Raw genomic sequence first — 19,625 nt, forward strand, 5'->3', positions numbered from 1 at the left:
AACAAGTAACTTCTTATCCACTGACTCTTCCCGACGAGAACTCTCCCCGAGCAGATAGATCTCATTCGTCTCACAGCCAGTCCCAGTCACCTTCTTCGTCTCCAGGTCCTGAAAAACACATCGGTCAGGGAAGAAAGTTACTGAGCAGTTCATATGTTTGGTAATACTACTAATGGAAAGAAGGTTAGTATCAAGTTTAGGAACATGCAAGACAGAAGACAAGGAGATAGTATCCGACAGTTTGATGTCACCCTTGCCAGAAGTAGGGACAAGAGAGCCATCAACAATAGATACTTTATCCCTACCAGAAGATAAGTGATAAATAGTAAACAATGAGAGCAAGCTAGTCATATGGTCGGATGCACCTGAATCTATTACCCAACAGGGTTCAGTAGTACCTGGAGCGGAGGCATGGTAGGCTGACGCTCGAGTACCTGAATGTGCAAAAGCCGATGTGGCAGAGGCTGATGATGACTGCGGTGACTGAGCTAAACTGCCAACTTCCTTTTCCAACTGTATTAGAGCAGCCCAAACTGCAGCTAAGGTCTCTAAGGGTGTGCCTCTTGTACCAGATGAGGATGCTGAATCAGTAGTCACAGTCACATGAACATTACCCTTTTTGTTTCTCAACTTTGTCGGGACCAAATGTGGATGCAGCTTCCAACATGTTTCTTTTGTGTGTTTAGGTTTCTTACAATGCTCACACACCACATCCCTTTTATCTTCCTTCTTTCTGTCCCTCTCTGAATCACCCCCTGTTTTGGGTTTGGCAGCTACCAAGGCAGGTGTAAGCGGCTGAGGTTGCATCATGACTTTCCTCCTGGTCTCTTCACTGTGCACTAAGGAGTATGCTTGAGAGAGGGTCACACTATCTCTGGTCAAAATCTGCTGCCTCACAATATCATATTCTGAATTCAGTCCTGCTAGAAACTCAAACACTCTGTTTGTCTCGATGTGCTTTCTATGGGTCTGAGCATCTTTGGAACTCTCCCACTCAAGAGTCTCTAAGTGATCAATCTCATGCCACAGGGACTTCAAGGTAGAGAAGTAGATCGAGACCGGTTTCTCTCCTTGTTTAAGGGTATTCACCTCACATTTCAATTCATATGCTCTGGCAACATTAAGTGGTTGGGAGTAAGTTTCTTTCATCACATCCCATATCTCCTTGGTTGTCTTTGCCCATAAGTAATTTTGGCAGATATGAGGCTGCATAGAATTACACAGCCATGTCATAACCAAGTAGTTTTCTTGGACCCACTTGGTATACATAGGGTCTCCCTTGGAAGGTTCTGTCACATCTCCCAAGAGATACCCTACTTTGCCCCTTCCCCCAATAGCCATCATGGCTGATTGGGCCCATTCCAAATAGTTTGATCCATCAAATCTTACGGTTGTAATCTGAAAACCTGTCTCAGAACCACCACCATAACTGTTGTTCCCAAAACTGCCTTCTGCCTGATTCTTAAACTCCATTTCGGTCAAGAACCAGAAGTCTCAAAATTAGGGTTACTACAATCAAAAACAACACTTGGACTATCAACCACAAGCACAAAATCAGTATAGAACCAATTTGTACTCACAATAGATGTGCATGAAACAGGTATAAAACTGATCTGAAACCAATAACCACACACAACAGCAACAGTCCGAACTGTTTCCACCCCCTTAGAAGAGTTCGAAAACCCCAAAAGAAAACTGAAAAACAGTTTGAAGAACAATCTGATATGCTGAAGCCAAATTGGGGTTTTAATCAGTCCTAAAAGCAAATTCTCAGCCATACAATCCAGACAGTACCGTACGGATAAGGCTTGTAGTAGGGTTAATATGAAACCCTAAAACTGATCAATGTTGAGGAGAGAACTATTAGGGTTTGCCGTAGTATTAGATCACAAGGTTCAGTCCAGTATTAGGGTTTGCCGCAGGGTTAAGACAAAACCCTAGAGAATAGAAAGATAAAACCCTAGAGTGGTTCGGCCGCCCTTGCTAGATAGGTCCAACCTATCTTCTCTGATATTACTTCTATCAGAAAATAAAAAACTTACAATAGGATGTTGTTCGCTGCCTTCCAAGGTTACCCAAACCCTAGCCTTCTCTGATTCTTCCTGATCACCAACACTCTGCAACTGTCGCAATTCTTCAAACAGCTGCTAAACCCTCTGGAGATCTCCAAGAACCAGTCAACGAACTCTATTTTCTCAGCTTCCAGCCTTAGATGGTTCTCATGTGGTCGGCTGGACTAGACTCACATGAGAAACCCTAGCTCTGATACCAAGTAGAAGTTCAGGACTGTTATCAGTCTTGAACCCTAATGGATTTCAGGTTCGAAAAAAGAAGAAAGGTAAAGAGAAGAGAGGAGGAAGAGGGAGGAGAAGCAGTAGAATACAAGAGTTGAAAGGAGGAGCAGAAGCTTAATGTTCTGCCGCCACCACTTTAATTAATATTTATAGGTTATGCTCATTACATGGAAAGGACAGATCTGCCCTTAGTCTTTACATAACATAATAGAGGAAAATAAGACTGAAATAAATAGCAACTGAAACAACTAAATGACCAATGGCTAACCCTAGGAAGACTAGAACACCTTCTACCCTACGAACACAGTGGGACCGTAGCTGTGGGGCCCACATCAGTGTTCTCTACAAAGAGTTTGGGTCAAGTATAATTGCAGCATAGGAAATTCCTCTTAAGGGATTGTAGCATTAAGCACACTAAATATGGGTTACATCCTGCATCCCTCTTATCAGTGGGATGAGTGGAACCTCCTGCAGTCTAGTATTTTAAATTTCCTCATAAGAAAAAGAAAAATTATACAAAGATGCACACAAGTTGCAATTGTCATCACTCTGAACCTGTCTGAAAAATACAGTACCTTGGGGTTGGTCTCCCATCTGAGCCAGCTCCATCAATGTTGAAAATATGACCTCCTCGACTTTGGTTCAACATCATCTTTATTGCCTACAAAACTCATAATCATAAGTGGAAGTAGACCCAAAATTACACACTTAAGAGAAATTTGGGATCTTTTTTCACCTCTCGGCAGCATATCATCAAGCCAAGAGTGTTTGTCGTAACAACTTCACTGCCAAAGAAACAATACCTATGAGTTGGAATGATTGCATAGAATAGAGAATAGATTTGCATGAAGGAATCTTACATGAGATCATCATCTGATGTCTCTGCCAATGGTTTGAAGCTGTATGCATTTGACCCCGCATTATTGATCTGCATTCTTTCTCAAAATAGGATCTAATGAAAATGCAAAGTTGAGACCTAACATTAATAGTTCAAATACAGAGGTTATGCAGAAAAGCTGATAAAATGATGAATATGAGTGCTTTTATGTGATACAACTCAAGATTTTGTTTTTCTTTTTTGATAAATCTTACACCCAAAATTACCTAACCAAAGACAAGAAAAGCTATGTAACCTGCAAGTATAGGATAAAAACAACAAACTAGCTTGTATCCTGCAATAGCAGTACAACCAATGTAATAAAAACAGGATCAGAACAGACAACCAAATCTAGAAAGAAACCAACTGATGGTGGCTCATTTGGTAGGATCTCTAACTCGTGGGAGCAGAGATCTGGGATCAAATCCCGCAGCCACCAGGGTTGGTAGGGTTAAGGGAGGGGGGTGGGCTACCCCCCGTTGTATATCCCCACGAAGAAAAAGAAAACAAATCTAGAAAGAAGTTTAATGCAGCACATAATATTACTCACCAGCCTAGTGAAGAAAATTAGCAACAATTAACTCCTATACCCCTAGATCACTTCTCTAGTTCTGGATCCAAGGATGATCTACTTTGTTCAATGCATAAGCAGCCTGAAAAGTATAGCTATGTACTTGGACATTTAGATGGTTCTTTTCACATTCCCTCTAGATCTTATGTTGTTGGCTCAAGTAACCAGGCTAATGCTCTCCACACAACAACTGCTCCCTCTAACACCTATTGGATTATTGATCCAGGAGCATCAAACCATATGAACAGTAAGTCAAGCCTCTTCTCCTTATATCAATTACTCTCTAGTAAGGACAAGGTGGATGGTTCTTTCTCCACCATTGCAAGTCAAGGAACTGTTCCTCTCCCAATTGGGTTCAGTTTAAGACCTGTTGAAACTCCCATGGATCTCTATATAGAGTGCTAAGCAGAGAGAACTATAGAACTATATGATGATCCAAGAAAATATAGAAGACTTGTTGGCAAGTTAAATTATCCAACTATCACTAGACCTGATATTTCCTTTGCGGTGAGTGTTGTTAGTCAATTTATGCTAAATCGGGTACTACATTGGGAGGTCAGGATTAGAGTAGTTAGATATTTGAAGGGAGCTCTTGGTCGTGACCTACTATACAAGGAAAAATGGTCATTTGGAGGTTGAGGGTTACACTAATACCAATGGGCAGGTTCTATCGGTGATAAAAGTTCTACTACTGGGCATTGTACATTTGTTGGCGGCAATCTTGTTACTTGGAAGAATAAGAAGCAATGTGTAGTAGCACAATGTAGTGCAAATGCAGAGTATGAGGTTATGGTGCATACTACATGTGAAATAGTTTGGATTCAGCATCTTCTTCAAGAGCTTGAGTATTGTGTTCCAACTCCTATGAAGCTGAAATGCAATAACTAGGTGGCTATTCATGTTGCTTCCAACCCAGTCTTCCATAAAAGGGCAAAATATATAGAGTTGAATTGTCACTTTGTTCAAGAAAAATTACTTTGTGGTGTGTAGTTGAAATGCATACTTGGAGGCTATTCATATTGCTTGTAACTGTTATGGACGCCTTCCTCGGGAAGATGTACCATCGCCGCCGGCAGCAACAGGCCCCGGGCCCACCGCCAGCAGTAGCAAGGATTCAGTGATGCTCATCCTACCCAGTTCGGCAACAGCAGCCTTATCTAGATTAGATTAGCTTATTTTGCTTGTTCTTATCTTATTCTATTGTTCTTATCTTATCTTGTTAGTAGGTTATCAGATTGGATTAGTTTATCTTGTTATCAGATTATGATTAGTTTATCTTATAATCAGAGTAGGATTAGCTTATCTTATCCTTAGCAAGATAGAATTGGAAGTCTCCCTATTCAGCAAGGAGACTCCCTAAGATTAGGACTCTTGTAATCTCCTATTTAAGGAGCTGCTATCAGTCAATAAAGATATCGAATATTCAGTTAAAAGAAGTGAATTAGGAGAGTTGGTGATCTCTTGAACAAATCACCAAAGGCACCAAGATAGGTTCATCAAGAAGGGACAAGGGAAAACATGAGGTTTTCCCCTATGGACAGACCCGTGACGAGTTCCTATTTCCGGGCCCATAACAACTTTGACGAGATCCTATTTCTGGGCCCATAACAACTTGGTATCAGAGCCTACCGTCATGGGAGATCTGGAGCAGCTATCATCCAAGGTCCACGAACTGGAGCATAGGCTCGTGGAAACCTGCGTGGAGGTTCGTGAGGTCAAAGACGATGTCCGGGAGCTGCGACGCTTGCTGGAATCGTATTTCTCTAACAAGGAGAGGGATCCAGAAGGGGCTGTAACCACAAACAGCCGCCGACCAGACTTGACGGAGTCGTCCGGCGAACAGCAGGTCGTCGCCCTGGTAGCCACAGTCATCCCCAAGTACAGCAGGCTGGAATTCCCGTCGTACAACGGCAACGGAGACCCCTTAGGCTGGCTGTATCGCTGCGAGCAGTTTTTTCGGAATCAACTGACAGATGACCGGGATAAGGTAAATCGTTCTATATTGCTAGAAGAGGATCGTGTTAAAGCAGAAACAGAACGTGCCAAGGCACCAGTAGATTTCACTACATTGCAGCTTCACAATTTGATGTATGAGAAAATTCATTTTGGGAAAGCCATAAAGGTGCGCAAAGATTTCAAGTCAAAGTATCTGGATATTGAACTTGTGCCTGAGGAAGGGTTTTTCAATTCAGCCCCTCAAGATATTAAGGGATCTGTACTATCAAAAGACAGTGCACATGACCTGATGCTAAGGCGGCTTAATTTTGAGCTTTTCCGGCGAAAAGAACTCTGCAAACTTCATGAGAAACTGGAGCAACACAAGAAAAGCCTTATGGAGACCATTGCACACCGAAAGAAATTCCTTTCAAGTCTCCCAAAATCTCTGAAGAAAGCATCATTGCTTGTCCAACACCAACTAGGGGTTCTGCATACAAAGAAATTAAGGCAGCATAATTTAGCAGAATTACTGCCACCTCCACTCTATGTGATTTACAGCAAGGCTGTAAGGGAAGCCATGTGCTTTCTGATGGATCCTCAGCTTGGAAAGAAGCCAAGTTATGTCCAGTTTCCACAGAGGTTTGAAGGTATTGATCGCCACGATAGATACGCTAATCGCAATATAGTGTTCCTTGATATCAACAAGAAAGGCTTGGATGGGATCCAAGGACCAGTCTACGTTGGAACTGGTTGTGTCTTGAACAGGCAAGCATTGCATGGCTATGACCCACCAGTGTTTGAAAAGAGACCAAAGATGACTTGTGATTGCTGGCCTTCTTGGTGTTGCTGTTGTTATGGTGGATCAAGGAAAAAGTTGAAATCAAAGAAGGGAGAAAGAAGTTTGTTTGGAGGGTTTGACAGCAAGAAGACGAAAGTGATGGCAAAGGACTATTCCAAGAAAGGCTCTGCCCCTATCTTTGATCTTGAAGAGATTGAAGAAGGGCTTGAAGGATACGATGAGCTAGAGAAATCATTTCTCATGTCTCAGAAAAACTTTGAGAAGAGGTTTGGACAGTCACCTGCCTTCATTGCTTCCACACTTATGGAAGAAGGTGGTCTTCCTGAGGGTACCAACAACACAACCCTCATTAAGGAGGCTATTCATGTTATTAGCTGTGGCTATGAAGAGAAAACTGAATGGGGAAAAGAGCTTGGATGGATTTATGGCTTAGTCACAGAAGACATATTGACAGGGTTCAAGATGCACTGCAAAGGATGGAAGTCGGTGTATTGTGTTCCTAAACTAGCTGCATTTAAAGGTTCAGCTCCTATAAATCTTTCAGATCGTCTGCACCAAGTTCTCAGGTGGGCTCTTGGATCAGTTGAGATATTCCTTAGTCGGCATTGCCCTCTATGGTATGGCTATGGAGGAAAACTAAAATGGTTAGAGAGGTTGGCCTATACTAACACCATTGTTTACCCTTTAACTTCCATTCCTTTGCTTGCCTACTGCATCATTCCTGCTGTCTGTCCTCTCACTGGAAAGTTCATCATTCCCACTCTGAATAATCTTGCTAGCATATGGTTCATTGCCCTCTTCCTGTCCATCATAGCCACTGGTGTGCTTGAGCTTCAATGGAGCGGTGTTAGCATTTAGGATTGGTGGTGCAATAAACAATTCTGAGTGATAGGAGGTGTCTCAGCTCATCTTTTTGCCGTCTTCCAAGGCCTTCTTAAAGTTCTTGCAGGAGTTGACACCAACTTCACTGTAACTTCAAAGGCTGCAGATGATACAGAGTTTGGGGAACTGCACCTCTTCAAATGGACTACACTTCTCATTCCTCCTACGACACTGATTATCTAATGGTTGGAGTTGTTACTGGAATATCGGATGCCATTAACAATGGTTATGGCTCATGGGGCCCCCTATTTGGGATTGATGGCTCTCAAGAAGGACCTCAGAACAACATCTTATGCAACTTGTTTCCTGATGATACTGGTACTGAGCTCCCCATCAGTCAGCTAAGCTCTTCGTTGGTGCTGCTGTTAAAGTCTTGGTAGAATGGTGTAATTTAGCTTCGGCCGAAGCCACATGGCTCCCATTGGCAGAGTTCCCAGGCCACACATATCCAGCTTTCGAGCTTGAGGACAAGCTCGTAGTCTAGGAGGGGAGTAATGTTATGGACGCCTTCCTCGAGAAGATGTACCATCGCCGCCGGCAGCAACAGGCCCCGGGCCCACCGCCAGCAGTAGCAAGGATTCAGTGATGCTCATCCTACCCAGTTTGGCAACAACAGCCTTATCTAGATTAGATTAGCTTATTTTGCTTGTTCTTATCTTATTCTATTGTTCTTATCTTATCTTGTTAGTAGGTTATCAGATTGGATTAGTTTATCTTGTTATCATATTAGGATTAGTTATCTTATTATCAGATTAGGATTAGCTTATCTTATCCTTAGCAAGAAAGAATTGGAAGTCTCCCTATTCAGCAAGGAGACTCCCTAAGATTAGGACTCTTGTAATCTCCTATTTAAGGAGCTGCTATCAGTCAATAAAGATATCGAATATTCAGTTAAAAGAAGTGAATTAGGAGAGTTGGTGATCTCTTGAACAAATCACCAAAGACACCAAGATAGGTTCATCAAGAAGGGACAAGGGAAAACATGAGGTTTTCCCCTGTGGACCGACCCGTGACGAGATCCTATTTCCGGGCCCATAACAGTAACCCAGTCTTCCATGCAAGGACAGTAATTGCTTGTTCCAATGTAGAGGGTTGATAAAGTTCAGATCTGTAAACCTGTAGCTTTCAGATTAATCAAGGAAGAAAAAGAAAAAGAAGGAAGATGAGAAAAGAGAGAAAAGAAAGAGGAAGAATGAGGGGAGAAAACCTGGTTCGAACTGAAGAGAGAAAAACTGTTCTCTTCATTCGACCAGAATGTATTAGCCTTTCTAATTTACATACAAATGACCATTCTACCCTTATTTAGTCGACACTAACACTCCCCCTCAAGCTGGAGAGTATATATCATATAGTCCTAGCTTGTTACATATGTAATCCACTCTTGTCCAACTCAACCCTTTGGTGAATAGATCTGCCCATTGGCTTCTTGTGTTAACATAAGCTGTACTTATTACTCCACTAAGAACCTTCTCTCTCAAAAAGTGACAATCAACTTCTATATGTTTTGTTCTCTCATGAAATACTGGACTGGAGGAAATGTGGACAGCAGCTTGGTTGTCACAATAAAGGTTCATCAGTGTACCAATTGAGTACCCCATCTCCTGTAGAAGGTTCTTCAACCACACCAGTTCACAAGTTGTATGTGCCATAGCTCTGTATTCAGCTTCTGCACTGCTTCTTGCCACCATTGTTTGTTTCTTACTCTTCCATGTCACCAAGTTGCCCCCAAGAAAGGTACAATAACCTGTAGTCGACCTCCTGTCAGATACAAAACCAGCCCAATCAGCATTGGTGTACCCTTCTATCTCAAGTTTTCCTCCACTCTTGTATAGCAAACCATGATCCGGAGCACTTTTCAAGTACCTTACAATCCTTAGAATTGCATCCCAATGAGGGATCCGAGGATTCCGCATAAACTGACTCACCACACCAACTGCAAATGAAATATTTGGTCGAGTGATAGTTAGGTAGTTTATCTTACCCACTAACCTACTGTACCTTCCTGGATCTTCAAACTCCTCACCTGTATCACTACTCAACTTAACATTCAATTCCATAGGTTCTTCAACTGGTTTGGCACCCAATAACCCTGTTTCCTCCAGTAGATCAAGGACATACTTCCTCTAGAACAAATTAATACCATGTTTGGACCTTGCAACCTCTATCCCTAAGAAATATTTTAGTTTTCCAAGACCCTTTGTCTGAAAGTGATCATGCAAAAGGATCTTCAACCTATCAATCCCAACCTGTCACTGCTAGTAATAACAATATCATTCACATATACCACCAACGAAATCTTCCCAGCATCAAAATCATAACTAAATACAGAATGGTCGACTTGACACTGCTTCATGCCAAACTTTTTCACCACTTCACTGAACCATCCAAACCATGCATAAGGAGACTGTTTAAGTCCATAAATAGCTTTCTTGAGCTTACAGACTTTACCATCCTCCCCTTGAGCAACAAACCAGGGTGGTTTCTCCATATATACCTCCTCAAGAAGATCACCATGCAAGAAAGCATTCTTGATATCAAGCTGAAACCACGACCAATCATACATAGCAGCAAGGGAGATCAAAACGCAAACAGAACTCAATCTTGGCAACAGGAGAGAAGGTCTCTGTGTAGTCAATACCATATAACTATGAATAACCCTTGGCAACCAACCGAGCTTTCAATCTCTCAACACCATCAGGCAAATACTTGATTGTGTAAACCCACTTACATCCTACAACATGCTTACCAAGGGGAAGAGTAGTGAGATACATATGATTATGAGCCAGAGCAGAGAGTTCGTCTTCCATTGCCTGGCACCACCCTGGAGAGATAAGGGCTTCCTGGACATCCTTAGAAACAAAGCTAGAAAATAACAACGAAATGAACTGTCGATGGGAAGGAGAGAGGTGAGAAACAGAAACATAATTGGAGATAGGATGAAGGGTACAACTGCGTTTACCCTTTCCAAAGGGCAATGGGAAGGTCAAGATCAGACACTGGGTGTGAAGGTGCTGCGGAAACTCTTGTTGGATCCGTTGACGGTGAAGAAGCTAGAGGGGCCAGTGCATGTCGATGCATATACACTTGATGGATAGGTGGTCATGTTGGAACAAGTGGCACTAGGGCGTCCTTGATACCCCTTAGTTCACCCTCCATCTGATTGACTCTTTCCTCCTACAATTGGTTGCTAGTGGTAGGCATGGTGGATCGAGGGGCTCTGATACCAATTGATGGACTCTCCATCAACAAAGCTTCTTTAAGGGAGCTCCTTCCTCCATAAAAATGAAACAAACCTAGAGAAGAGGGAGAAAAAGAGAGTTAGTTATGATTCTTCACACATTCTTCATTGCCCATTGGCCTTATATAGGCTTTCTTACGTATCAATTCATCATTACCAATGAACTATGCATGTGGGGTGTCTTGACGTGGACTACGGGTGTAGAAAAAATGCAGGGGAGGTTTGTAAGCTTTGGGTTGGCCACTTTTAGTGCTGCATGGGCTTCCTGACCTGCATGGGCCTGATAACCTGAAGTTGGGCTACCTGCCTGGGATCTATCACAAACCCTTTTCCTTTTTGAATTCCTTCCATGATAGTCAATATTTAGCCCTCAAAGCATCACCCACCCCAATTGGATTGGAGAATAGAGCAATAATTCTTCCTTCCTCGTTTCTGAATACTTTCAATACCTAAAGGACCTAGATTTCCTTCACTACTACCATCAAAATTAAGCTTTATGAAGCCACTGATGTGTAGGGACCAATCTGGCCTAAGATTCTCCTTGAGAGGAGCAGAATCAACTACTTACCCCCACTTTCTCATTAAATCACCAATTGGAATGTCCTCGAACAGCTTCAATTAGTGCCTCCATATTCCTTCACTGAAAAAAAAAAATATTTGATTTCTTTCTTCCCAAAGTGTTCAACAAAGAGCCGCCCTCGTACACCTCCAATAAAGATCCTTCTAATCGTCACTGTTGACCTTACAGAGAGGACATCAGTGAGGGGAAAGACACCAATAAGGTCTTTTTCTTTGCTGTAAATCATAGTGTTAATTCTTTCCAGATACACTTTCCAACGAAAGACACCAATCCTAGGTGGAATAGGTTTGCTCCAAACCTCATTTACAGGAAAAGGCACTTCCAAACTGACACTTGATTGTATTAGATGGAGAGAGAATGAGGCACAAGTAAAGAAACCAACGAATGAAACAGTCTAAATTCAACTACCCCCTTTTGAGGGATCTAGTACCAATCTATCAAGATCTTGAAGCAAGGCCGATAAACTATTTATTTCACTCTCATGAAGGCTTCTTCTAAAGATCAAATCCCAATCAAAACCAAATCTAAAATTAGGAGCCATGAAGGAGGAAATGGGCTCCTCCCTACGGATAGAAAGGGCATAAAGAGAATGAAATTGTTCACTTAAAGGTGAATTTCCCAACCAAATATGTTCCAAACTTTGACCAAATTTCTAGAGCAGGAATTATACTGGATGAATGACAAGGAAGGTAGGATGGCATGAATGGATTTCCAATGGAGAAGTTCTTGTAAACCTTACCAAAATTCCAGATCCCACTGTCCCACTCATCAGACGTAATCCCATAAATACTAATGACTACTTTTTTCCACAATTTATCCTTGTTCAACAACAGTCTCCACAGCCACTTCCCTAACAAGGCAATGTTCCTCTCCTAAATGTTCCCAAGATCTAATCCCTCAAACTTCTTACTTCTACACACCACTTCCCATCTAATGGTCTAACACTATGATCCTTCGTCTCCTCTCCTAGCTTGCATAAGACATCCCTCATCAACTTCTCAAGCCTTCTACTTACCCCCACCGGAATCCTAAACACATATATAAAATGCATGGGCTAATGGGCTAGTATGGACCTAATCAAGGTAATCCTATCTCCCAAAGATAAATTACTCTTCATCCAAGACGCTAATCTTTTTGTAAATCTTTCAATCACAGGGTTCCAAAAATTACTACCTATCGGATTATCCCCCAAAGGCAACCCCAAATAAGTCAAAGGCCATTGGGAAACCATACAGCCCAAGGTTTTTTCTCCCTTTATGTGAGAGTGGGAAAACTACTCACTTGGGGCTAATTCAAAGTTGCCACCCATAGGCCAAGTGAAGCAGAGGTGATGGAACCTCCAAGAATTGTATCAAAAATCATCTTTTGATTTATTGTGATTCCAAACCTAAGGCACCGGATGAACCAATCCAGGTAAGAAGACTCAGATGGGAAAGGGAAGGGGTTAGTAAGGGTGAAAATGGATTGGATCATGATACAATCCGATCCGAAGCCTGATCCTATTTTGTTAGGTTTGGATATCCCCATTTCAGATTTTCAGATCAGATTGGATCGGATTCGGATCACCCCTATCAGATCCAATATATGTTATCTATTTATTTATAAATGTGCTATTTATATTGCATTTTTGTAAATTTTTTATATTGTTTATTTATTTTTATAAAAAACATGTATATATATGATGAAAATAGTTGGAAAAATACTTGTATTTTTTGTTTATTCATTTAAAGAATTATATTTTCTTTACCTTTTAATAGTTTATTAATATTTTTAAAAACTAAATCGGATCGGATCAGATTTGGATATCCAACATCCTTATCGGATTCAAATTCGAATCAATATTTATGAGATCGGATCGGATCGGATCTTTGGATCGAATCTACAATTCATCAGATCGGATTTGGATATACCCTGATTCGAATCCGATCCAATCCGTTTTCATCCGTAGAGGTTAGGCACAGCAATAATAAATCATCATCATCTAAGCCTTACCCCATCTCAGCATAATTTCTGATATATTCATTTTTTGGAGCTACTCCCACACTCCCACGCGTGCACGCACACACACACATTTGTATATATATGTCTGTATGACTGAAGTTTTAAAGACAACTAAAATATGACTTGACAAATAAAATTATTAGACTTCATTCCACAGAATATGCAAAATGACCAAAATGGCCCTCCTGCCAGAAATTCAAAAATACATGGAAAGTCAGAAAATTCAATATCAGACCAGTTGGTTCCTGCACAAGCAATCTGTTTTATTTATGGATCTCATACTGTTTTTTTTTTTTTTTTTTTTAAATCAGTAACAGAATTTCATACTGTTTTTTGCAACTCAATCCACAGACACTTGGAAAGAAAGTCGGATGGTAGTGACATGCTCACATACATACCCATATATCAATGTATTTGAGCTTGTCTTGGGCAAATGCAACTAAATCCCTGACATCCTTACCCTCTCTGACATCACAAATGGTACCCTGCAAGAATAAAATGCTTTAGAGTTGGAAAAATGTAACTACATACAATTCTCCAACCCAACCAAAAAGAAGTAGGGGTAAAGCCATGTAGTGGGTACCCACACATGCTGCTCCCCAAATTCTCCTTTCAAGTTGCGAACTGCAGATTCCACCCGTTCAGCTGCAGAGAATTAGCTGACACATTAAGCATTAAACAAATATATTTCAAGAGACAAATTCTCCTAACATTTCCTTCTTTTTTGACAATCAATTTTTTCAACTTCGGGTGAAATCTCTATAAGTAGCTTTGAGAAGAGAAATGTCTAAAGATTTCATAATATTCATAGGATTTACTCTTATCCAGTACAAACTGAATCTCCATATCTCTGGTTTTGTTTAATTGGGAGCATGATCATTTGGTGCAACCACATCTTCAAGGAAATGCAACAAGGTATCAGACCAAAAGTTCCCAGAGCAACCATCATTTAATAGGAAATCCTTGATAAATTCTTTACACGCATCATCCAAGATAAACCTATCCAGAATAAGATAGTAAATTTATTTTTCAATATTAAGTGTATTTCTGAGTAAGTTTACCTCTAAAATAGCATATCCCTACAATTTCTGGAATGTCTTTTAAGTTTGGGTTCCTTGTAAACAATGCCACATACTAATTCCAAATTAAGAATTTGTTAACACACAAAGTTGTAAACCACAAGGAAAGATCACGTCCAAGCATACGATGCCGTCTCACAGGAGAGGATCGGTACGAACTGTCACCGTCACCTGTACAGATTGCTGACATCATCCGGCGGTGGTCTGACATCAGCAGGTCATCTTTCAGGAGAGAATCAGTAGATGTGTTCCTAAGAGCCTCTACCTCACTCTGATACTAAGTTGTAGTTCTAGGGTTTGTAGAAGAAGAACAGAAAGAAGAATGTATCGGAGAGAGGAGTGTTACTGTTCACACCCTCAAAAATGTTATTTATACTTTGAAGAAAAATTACAAGGAAGCGCATACATGGACTCTCAAATACAAAAGATGATGAAAAGACTAAAACACCATTGTCCAAGCATTCTCAACAGAATATCATCTACCATCACATCTTTGAAATCTTCCAAGCAGTTTGCAGCATTGCTAACATATACTTCTCCCTTGAGAAAATTGGAGAAAGGAAGGGGAAGGAAGGGGGTGTTTTCAATCTCGATCTGCTTTCAGATGGTGGAAGGGGAGTGGAAGCAGGGACTTACAAATGTGTATGGGCCAAATGAAGAAGGGGCAAGGGTGGAATTCTGGGAGGAAGTAGAGGGGATTAGGCAGGATTGGGGGGTCCTTGGTGTTTGGGGAGAGACTTCAACTTGGTGAGAAGGCTGGGGGAGATGAAGGGAGGAAGGGATGGGAGAGAAAGTCTAGGGATGAGAAGGTTCAGCAAATTCCGAGGAATGATCTAATTGATCCCCCTTTGAGTGGCTATAGATTTACCTGGTCAAATGGGCAATAATTCCCTCCTATCTTAAGAAGATTGGATAGGTTTTCTTATTCAAGAGACTGGGAAGAGCATGTAGGCGCCTAGGCAGCATGGTGCAAGAAACTTTTCCATTCTTTATGTCAGACCATAAGCCAATTGTGCTTAGGCAATTTTTGGTGATGGTTGGCCCAAAACCTTTTAAGTTTGAAAACATGTGGCTTGATCATCCAAATTTTCCATAGTGGGTGGAAGAGAAGTGGGGTGGATTGCAAGTAGAAGGGTCTACAGGATTCAGGCTGGTCAGGAAGTTGTAACTGTTGAAGGGGGAGATCAAGGTGTGGAGCAAAAACGTTTAGGGGGATGTGGGGAACAGGTAGAAGGAGATTCTGGAAAAGATTACTTTTCTGGACAGATTGGAGGAGGAAGGAGCAGTTACTAGGGAGGAAAAGATGGAAAGAGAAGATCTAGAATCTGAATTGAAGAGGTTAATTCGTAGAGAAGAGGAGAGTTGGGGACAAAAGTCAAGAGTGTCATGGATGAAAGCAGGCAACAAAAGCACAGATTTCTTTCAGGCCTACACAAATGTTAGGAGGAATCTGATTTCAAAAATTCAGGTGGGTGAGGAAGTGGTGGAGACATGGAATGAAATTCAGGAGAGGGTGGTAGGATACTACAAGAACTTATATACCTCAAGAGTATGGAATTGGATGTCCCTTGGGGAGCTGGTGCCTAAGAAGATAAGCGAATTTTCAGCAAATTGGACTGAAAGGGAGTTTGAGATGGAGGAAATTGCCCCACGTCCAGATGGCTTTAATTTTTCTTTTATTAAGGCTTGCTGGAATATATTGGAAGGAGAGTTTGACCTGATGTTTATGGAGTTCCATAGGTAGAGAAGGTTGGAGAAAATGGCCAATGCCACTTTTATATCTCTGAATTCCATAGAAGGAGGGTGCTACGGAGTTGAAGGATTTCAGACCAATAAGTAGGGGTGGCCACAAGCTATTCGAGCTTGGCTCGTGAGAAGCTCGATTTGGCTCAGTTTAAACCAAGCTTCTAGCTGAGCTTGAACTTAATATATAGGCTCCTTTGCTAATCGAGTCAAGCTCGAGCCCAACAAATCTTGGCTCGTGAGGCTCGCAAGCCTAATCGAGCTTTTACATATATAGTATATATGTACATACATACAAACATATATAATACATATAAAAAATAATAAATATAAAAATATTATATATAATAATTTTATTTTATATATATAATAATAACTAATTTTTATAATTCTTAATTTCTTATATATCAAATAAAAAATAATTTTTTATATGTATATATTTTATTTTTATAAAATGCTTGGCTCACAGTCGAGCTCAAGCCAAGCCAAGCTTGAACTTGCAAGCTTTTGACTCAAGCCGAATTCAAGCTCAAGTCTCTAGCTTGAGTCTAATGGTTTATTGGTGAGTCGAGCTTGAATAGCTAGATATTTGGCTCCACTCAACTCGAATCCACCCCTACCAGTAAGCTTAATCAGTAGTCCTTACAAATTATTAGCCAAGGTATTATCAGAGGCTCAGAAAAGTGTTGCATGAGGTAGTGGAGAAACCCAAATGGCTTTTGTGGAAGTTAGACAGATTTTGGATGGAGTTATAGTGGCAAGTGAATGTATTGATTCTAGGCTGAGGAGTGGAAGAGTGGTTGGTTTGTAAATGGGATATCTACGGGTGGTTAATGAGGTTTGTAAATGTATTGATTCTAGGCCAAGGTATTATCAAAGGTTAATGGGGTTTGGAGAGAAGTGGAAAAGTTGGATATTTGCTTGTGTATCTTCAGTTTTACCAAGCTTCAAGGGGGTTGAGACAGGGGGATCCAACTTCTCCCATGCTTTTTGTATTGGTTACAAAGATGCTGAATATGCTGTTGAGTGTTCAGTTGGGTCTGTTAGAAGGTTCCAAGGTGGGTAGAGATGGTCCTTGTATCTCTCATCTGTAGTATGCAGATGATACTTTGATTTTACTAGCCTTGGTCCAGCAGGTTTTAAATTTGAGAGCAATTCTGGCCAACTTTTAACTGTTAACAGGTCTAAAAGTGAATCTGTCCAAGAGTGTGATGATTGGGGTTGGGGAAGTTGGGAGGGAAGTATTAGTAGAATGTGCTGAAGCCTTTGAATGCAGAATGGGGGTGCTTCCATTTACTTACCTGGGGCTGCTGATAAACAGACCGCAAAAAATCTGGGATGAGGAAGGGGTGAGGAAATTTTCTATGCAGAGGAAGAGTAAGGGGAAGGAAGTGGGGGAGTCAGGTAGAAGGGGGAGTAGAATGAAGCTGTTATCCTGGGATGTCCAAGGCCTGAAGGAGGAGAGAAGGAGAAAGCTGGTTAGGAATTTGATTAGGAACACAATCCAGAGGTGGCTTTATTACAGGAAAACAATTTAGAAGCTTTTGACATGGTGGTGGCCTCAGTTGGAAAGTTTGATTCAAGCTAGGTCTCGACTCTCCCACAGAATTTGAGCAGTTTATCAGTGTAGATCTATTAGAAAATTTCTGGAGTTTCTTGAAGTCCCAGTCTATAATGTAACTTGTTTTCCTAGTGATCTGATGTTTAGGTGTTACCTTGACACTCAATAAGTTTGTTTCTTTCTTTTTTTATCTTTTTAATAAAATGTTCTTCTTTACTCTTCAAGAAAAAAAAAAAAAAACCTTTGAACTCAAGTGTGGTTTGGAATCTAATTGTGAAGAGGATTGAAAAAAGATTGGATGGTTGGAAAGCTAAATATCCTTCTTTAGGGGGGAGAATAACTTTAATTAGAAGTGTTCTCTCAAACTTACAAACTTACTACATGTCCTTACTGAAGGTTCCATCACGGGTGGCTGAAAGAGTGGAGAAGCTATAGAGGGATTTCTTATGGAAGGGTGTGGAAAGGGAAGGATTAAGGAGGGGGTAAGAAGTTTCAGCTGGTAAATTGGGCAAAAGTATGCAGGCCGAAGAAGAGGGGAGGTTTGGAGTTTAGAAGAATGAAGGTTTTCAATAAGGATTTGGTGGGGCAGTGGTTATGGAGGTTTGATTTGGAGAGGGAGGAAAATTCACTTTGGAGAAGGATGGTGGTGGGGAAACATAGGGTGGTGAGGTTTGGGTGGGAGTCAAGGGAGGTAAGGGATTCTTATGGGGTGAGTGTAGGGAAAGAGATCATGAAGTTCAATCAGGAATTCAAAAATATGACAAGCATTTTAGTAGGAGATGGAGCCAGAATCAGGTTTTGGGAGGATGATTGGAGTGGGGTAGGCAAATTGAGTGAGCTGTGTCCAAGGCTGTATAGGCTTCTGGATGAACCTGAAGTATCTATCAGTCACTATTATGAAAGGAGGGAGGATCAACTGGTTTGGTGCCCAAATTTTAGAAGACCTTTGTTGAATAGAGAGGTTGAAGAATGTATTACATTACTGGATAAATTGGAGGAGATGAAAGTTTCAGCCCAGTCAAGGGATGAACTATGGTGCAAGCTCAAATGGGAATTTTCTGTATAAGTCTTACTATTTTTCTCTTTGTAGGGATCTTTCAGATTCAAGTCACACTGTTGGTGTGTGGGGAAATCTAATCCCTCCCAGGGTTGAAGCATTTGCATGGCTTGTGGCCATGGATAGTATCTTGATTGTGGATCATCTGAAATCTAGGGGATTCAATATGGCTAATATGTGATTCCTGTGCAAAGAGCAGGAGGAAAATGTTAGACATTGATTTTTCTCGTGCAAGATCTCTTGCTTTTGTGGAGGTTGTTTGCTGCCATGTTTGGAGTAAGAGACTTTCTTCCAGCTTCTACTGCTGAGATCTTTTCTTCATGGCCAAAGATAAGAGGAAGCAAGAAAGCAAAGGTGATCTGGAGCTGCATTCCATTTGTAATCTGCTGGAATATATGGAAGGAAAGAAACAGAAGAGTTTTTTAAGACAAATCATGGAGTTCGGATAAAATTGTGGAACCTGTCAGAAAATCTGCCGCAGATTGGGTGTTAATATTACCAGAATTTAGACAAATCACAATGGAGGATCTTGGGTATAAGCTTGGGAAAGTTCTGGAGTTTCAAATGTGTAATGTGGAAAATTTATGTTGAATGCTTTTTGTAGTTTCTTGATGATGTATGCAGTCATACCTTATCACCTATCAGGTTGTAATTTTTTCTTTCTTTTAATGAAATTTTATTTTTACCTTCAAAAAAATTAATATATATATATACTTCCACAAAGTGGTCTGTTTGCATGGGTTCCCAAGTCTATTACTTCCGATAGAGATTCCAAATTTCTTTCCCATTTCTAGCATACTTATGGAAAAAAATGGAACTGAATAGCAATATGGTTCACACTGGTCACCATCCCCAAACTGATTGTCCAACAAAAATGGCAAATAGGAGTTTGGGAAACCTCTTGCAATGTTTGGTAGGAGAGTAAACGAACCAATGGAAGCTAAATCTCATTTTTTCAGGCTAGTCTTAAATGTCATCTAGTCAAATTATAACATTGTGAACCAC

General features: G+C 40.9%; 1 protein-coding gene and 1 pseudogene across 2 annotated transcripts in view; one reads left to right on the top strand and one right to left on the bottom strand.

Moving 5' to 3' along the window:
* The window catches only part of NOL (NYC1-like protein), a 72,429-nt gene that overhangs the window by 38,204 nt on the left and 14,600 nt on the right, over window positions 1-19,625 (bottom strand). For both annotated transcript variants that reach the window (XM_088968917.1, XM_088968918.1), the window contains exons 3-7: window positions 13,764-13,825; window positions 13,579-13,665; window positions 3,155-3,222; window positions 3,031-3,079; window positions 2,870-2,955 (exon numbers count right to left, since the gene is read on the bottom strand). In XM_088968917.1, coding sequence (XP_088825043.1) covers window positions 2,870-2,955; window positions 3,031-3,079; window positions 3,155-3,222; window positions 13,579-13,665; window positions 13,764-13,825 — 352 coding nt within the window. The remainder of the gene's footprint in view (window positions 1-2,869; window positions 2,956-3,030; window positions 3,080-3,154; window positions 3,223-13,578; window positions 13,666-13,763; window positions 13,826-19,625) is intronic.
* On the top strand, window positions 5,376-7,741 carry LOC148871510 (cellulose synthase A catalytic subunit 4 [UDP-forming] pseudogene; annotated as a pseudogene).

The sequence above is a fragment of the Nelumbo lutea genome, chromosome 2, assembly GCF_056320005.1.
Source record: "Nelumbo lutea isolate HS-2025 chromosome 2, American lotus-T2T, whole genome shotgun sequence".
NCBI lineage: Eukaryota > Viridiplantae > Streptophyta > Magnoliopsida > Proteales > Nelumbonaceae > Nelumbo > Nelumbo lutea.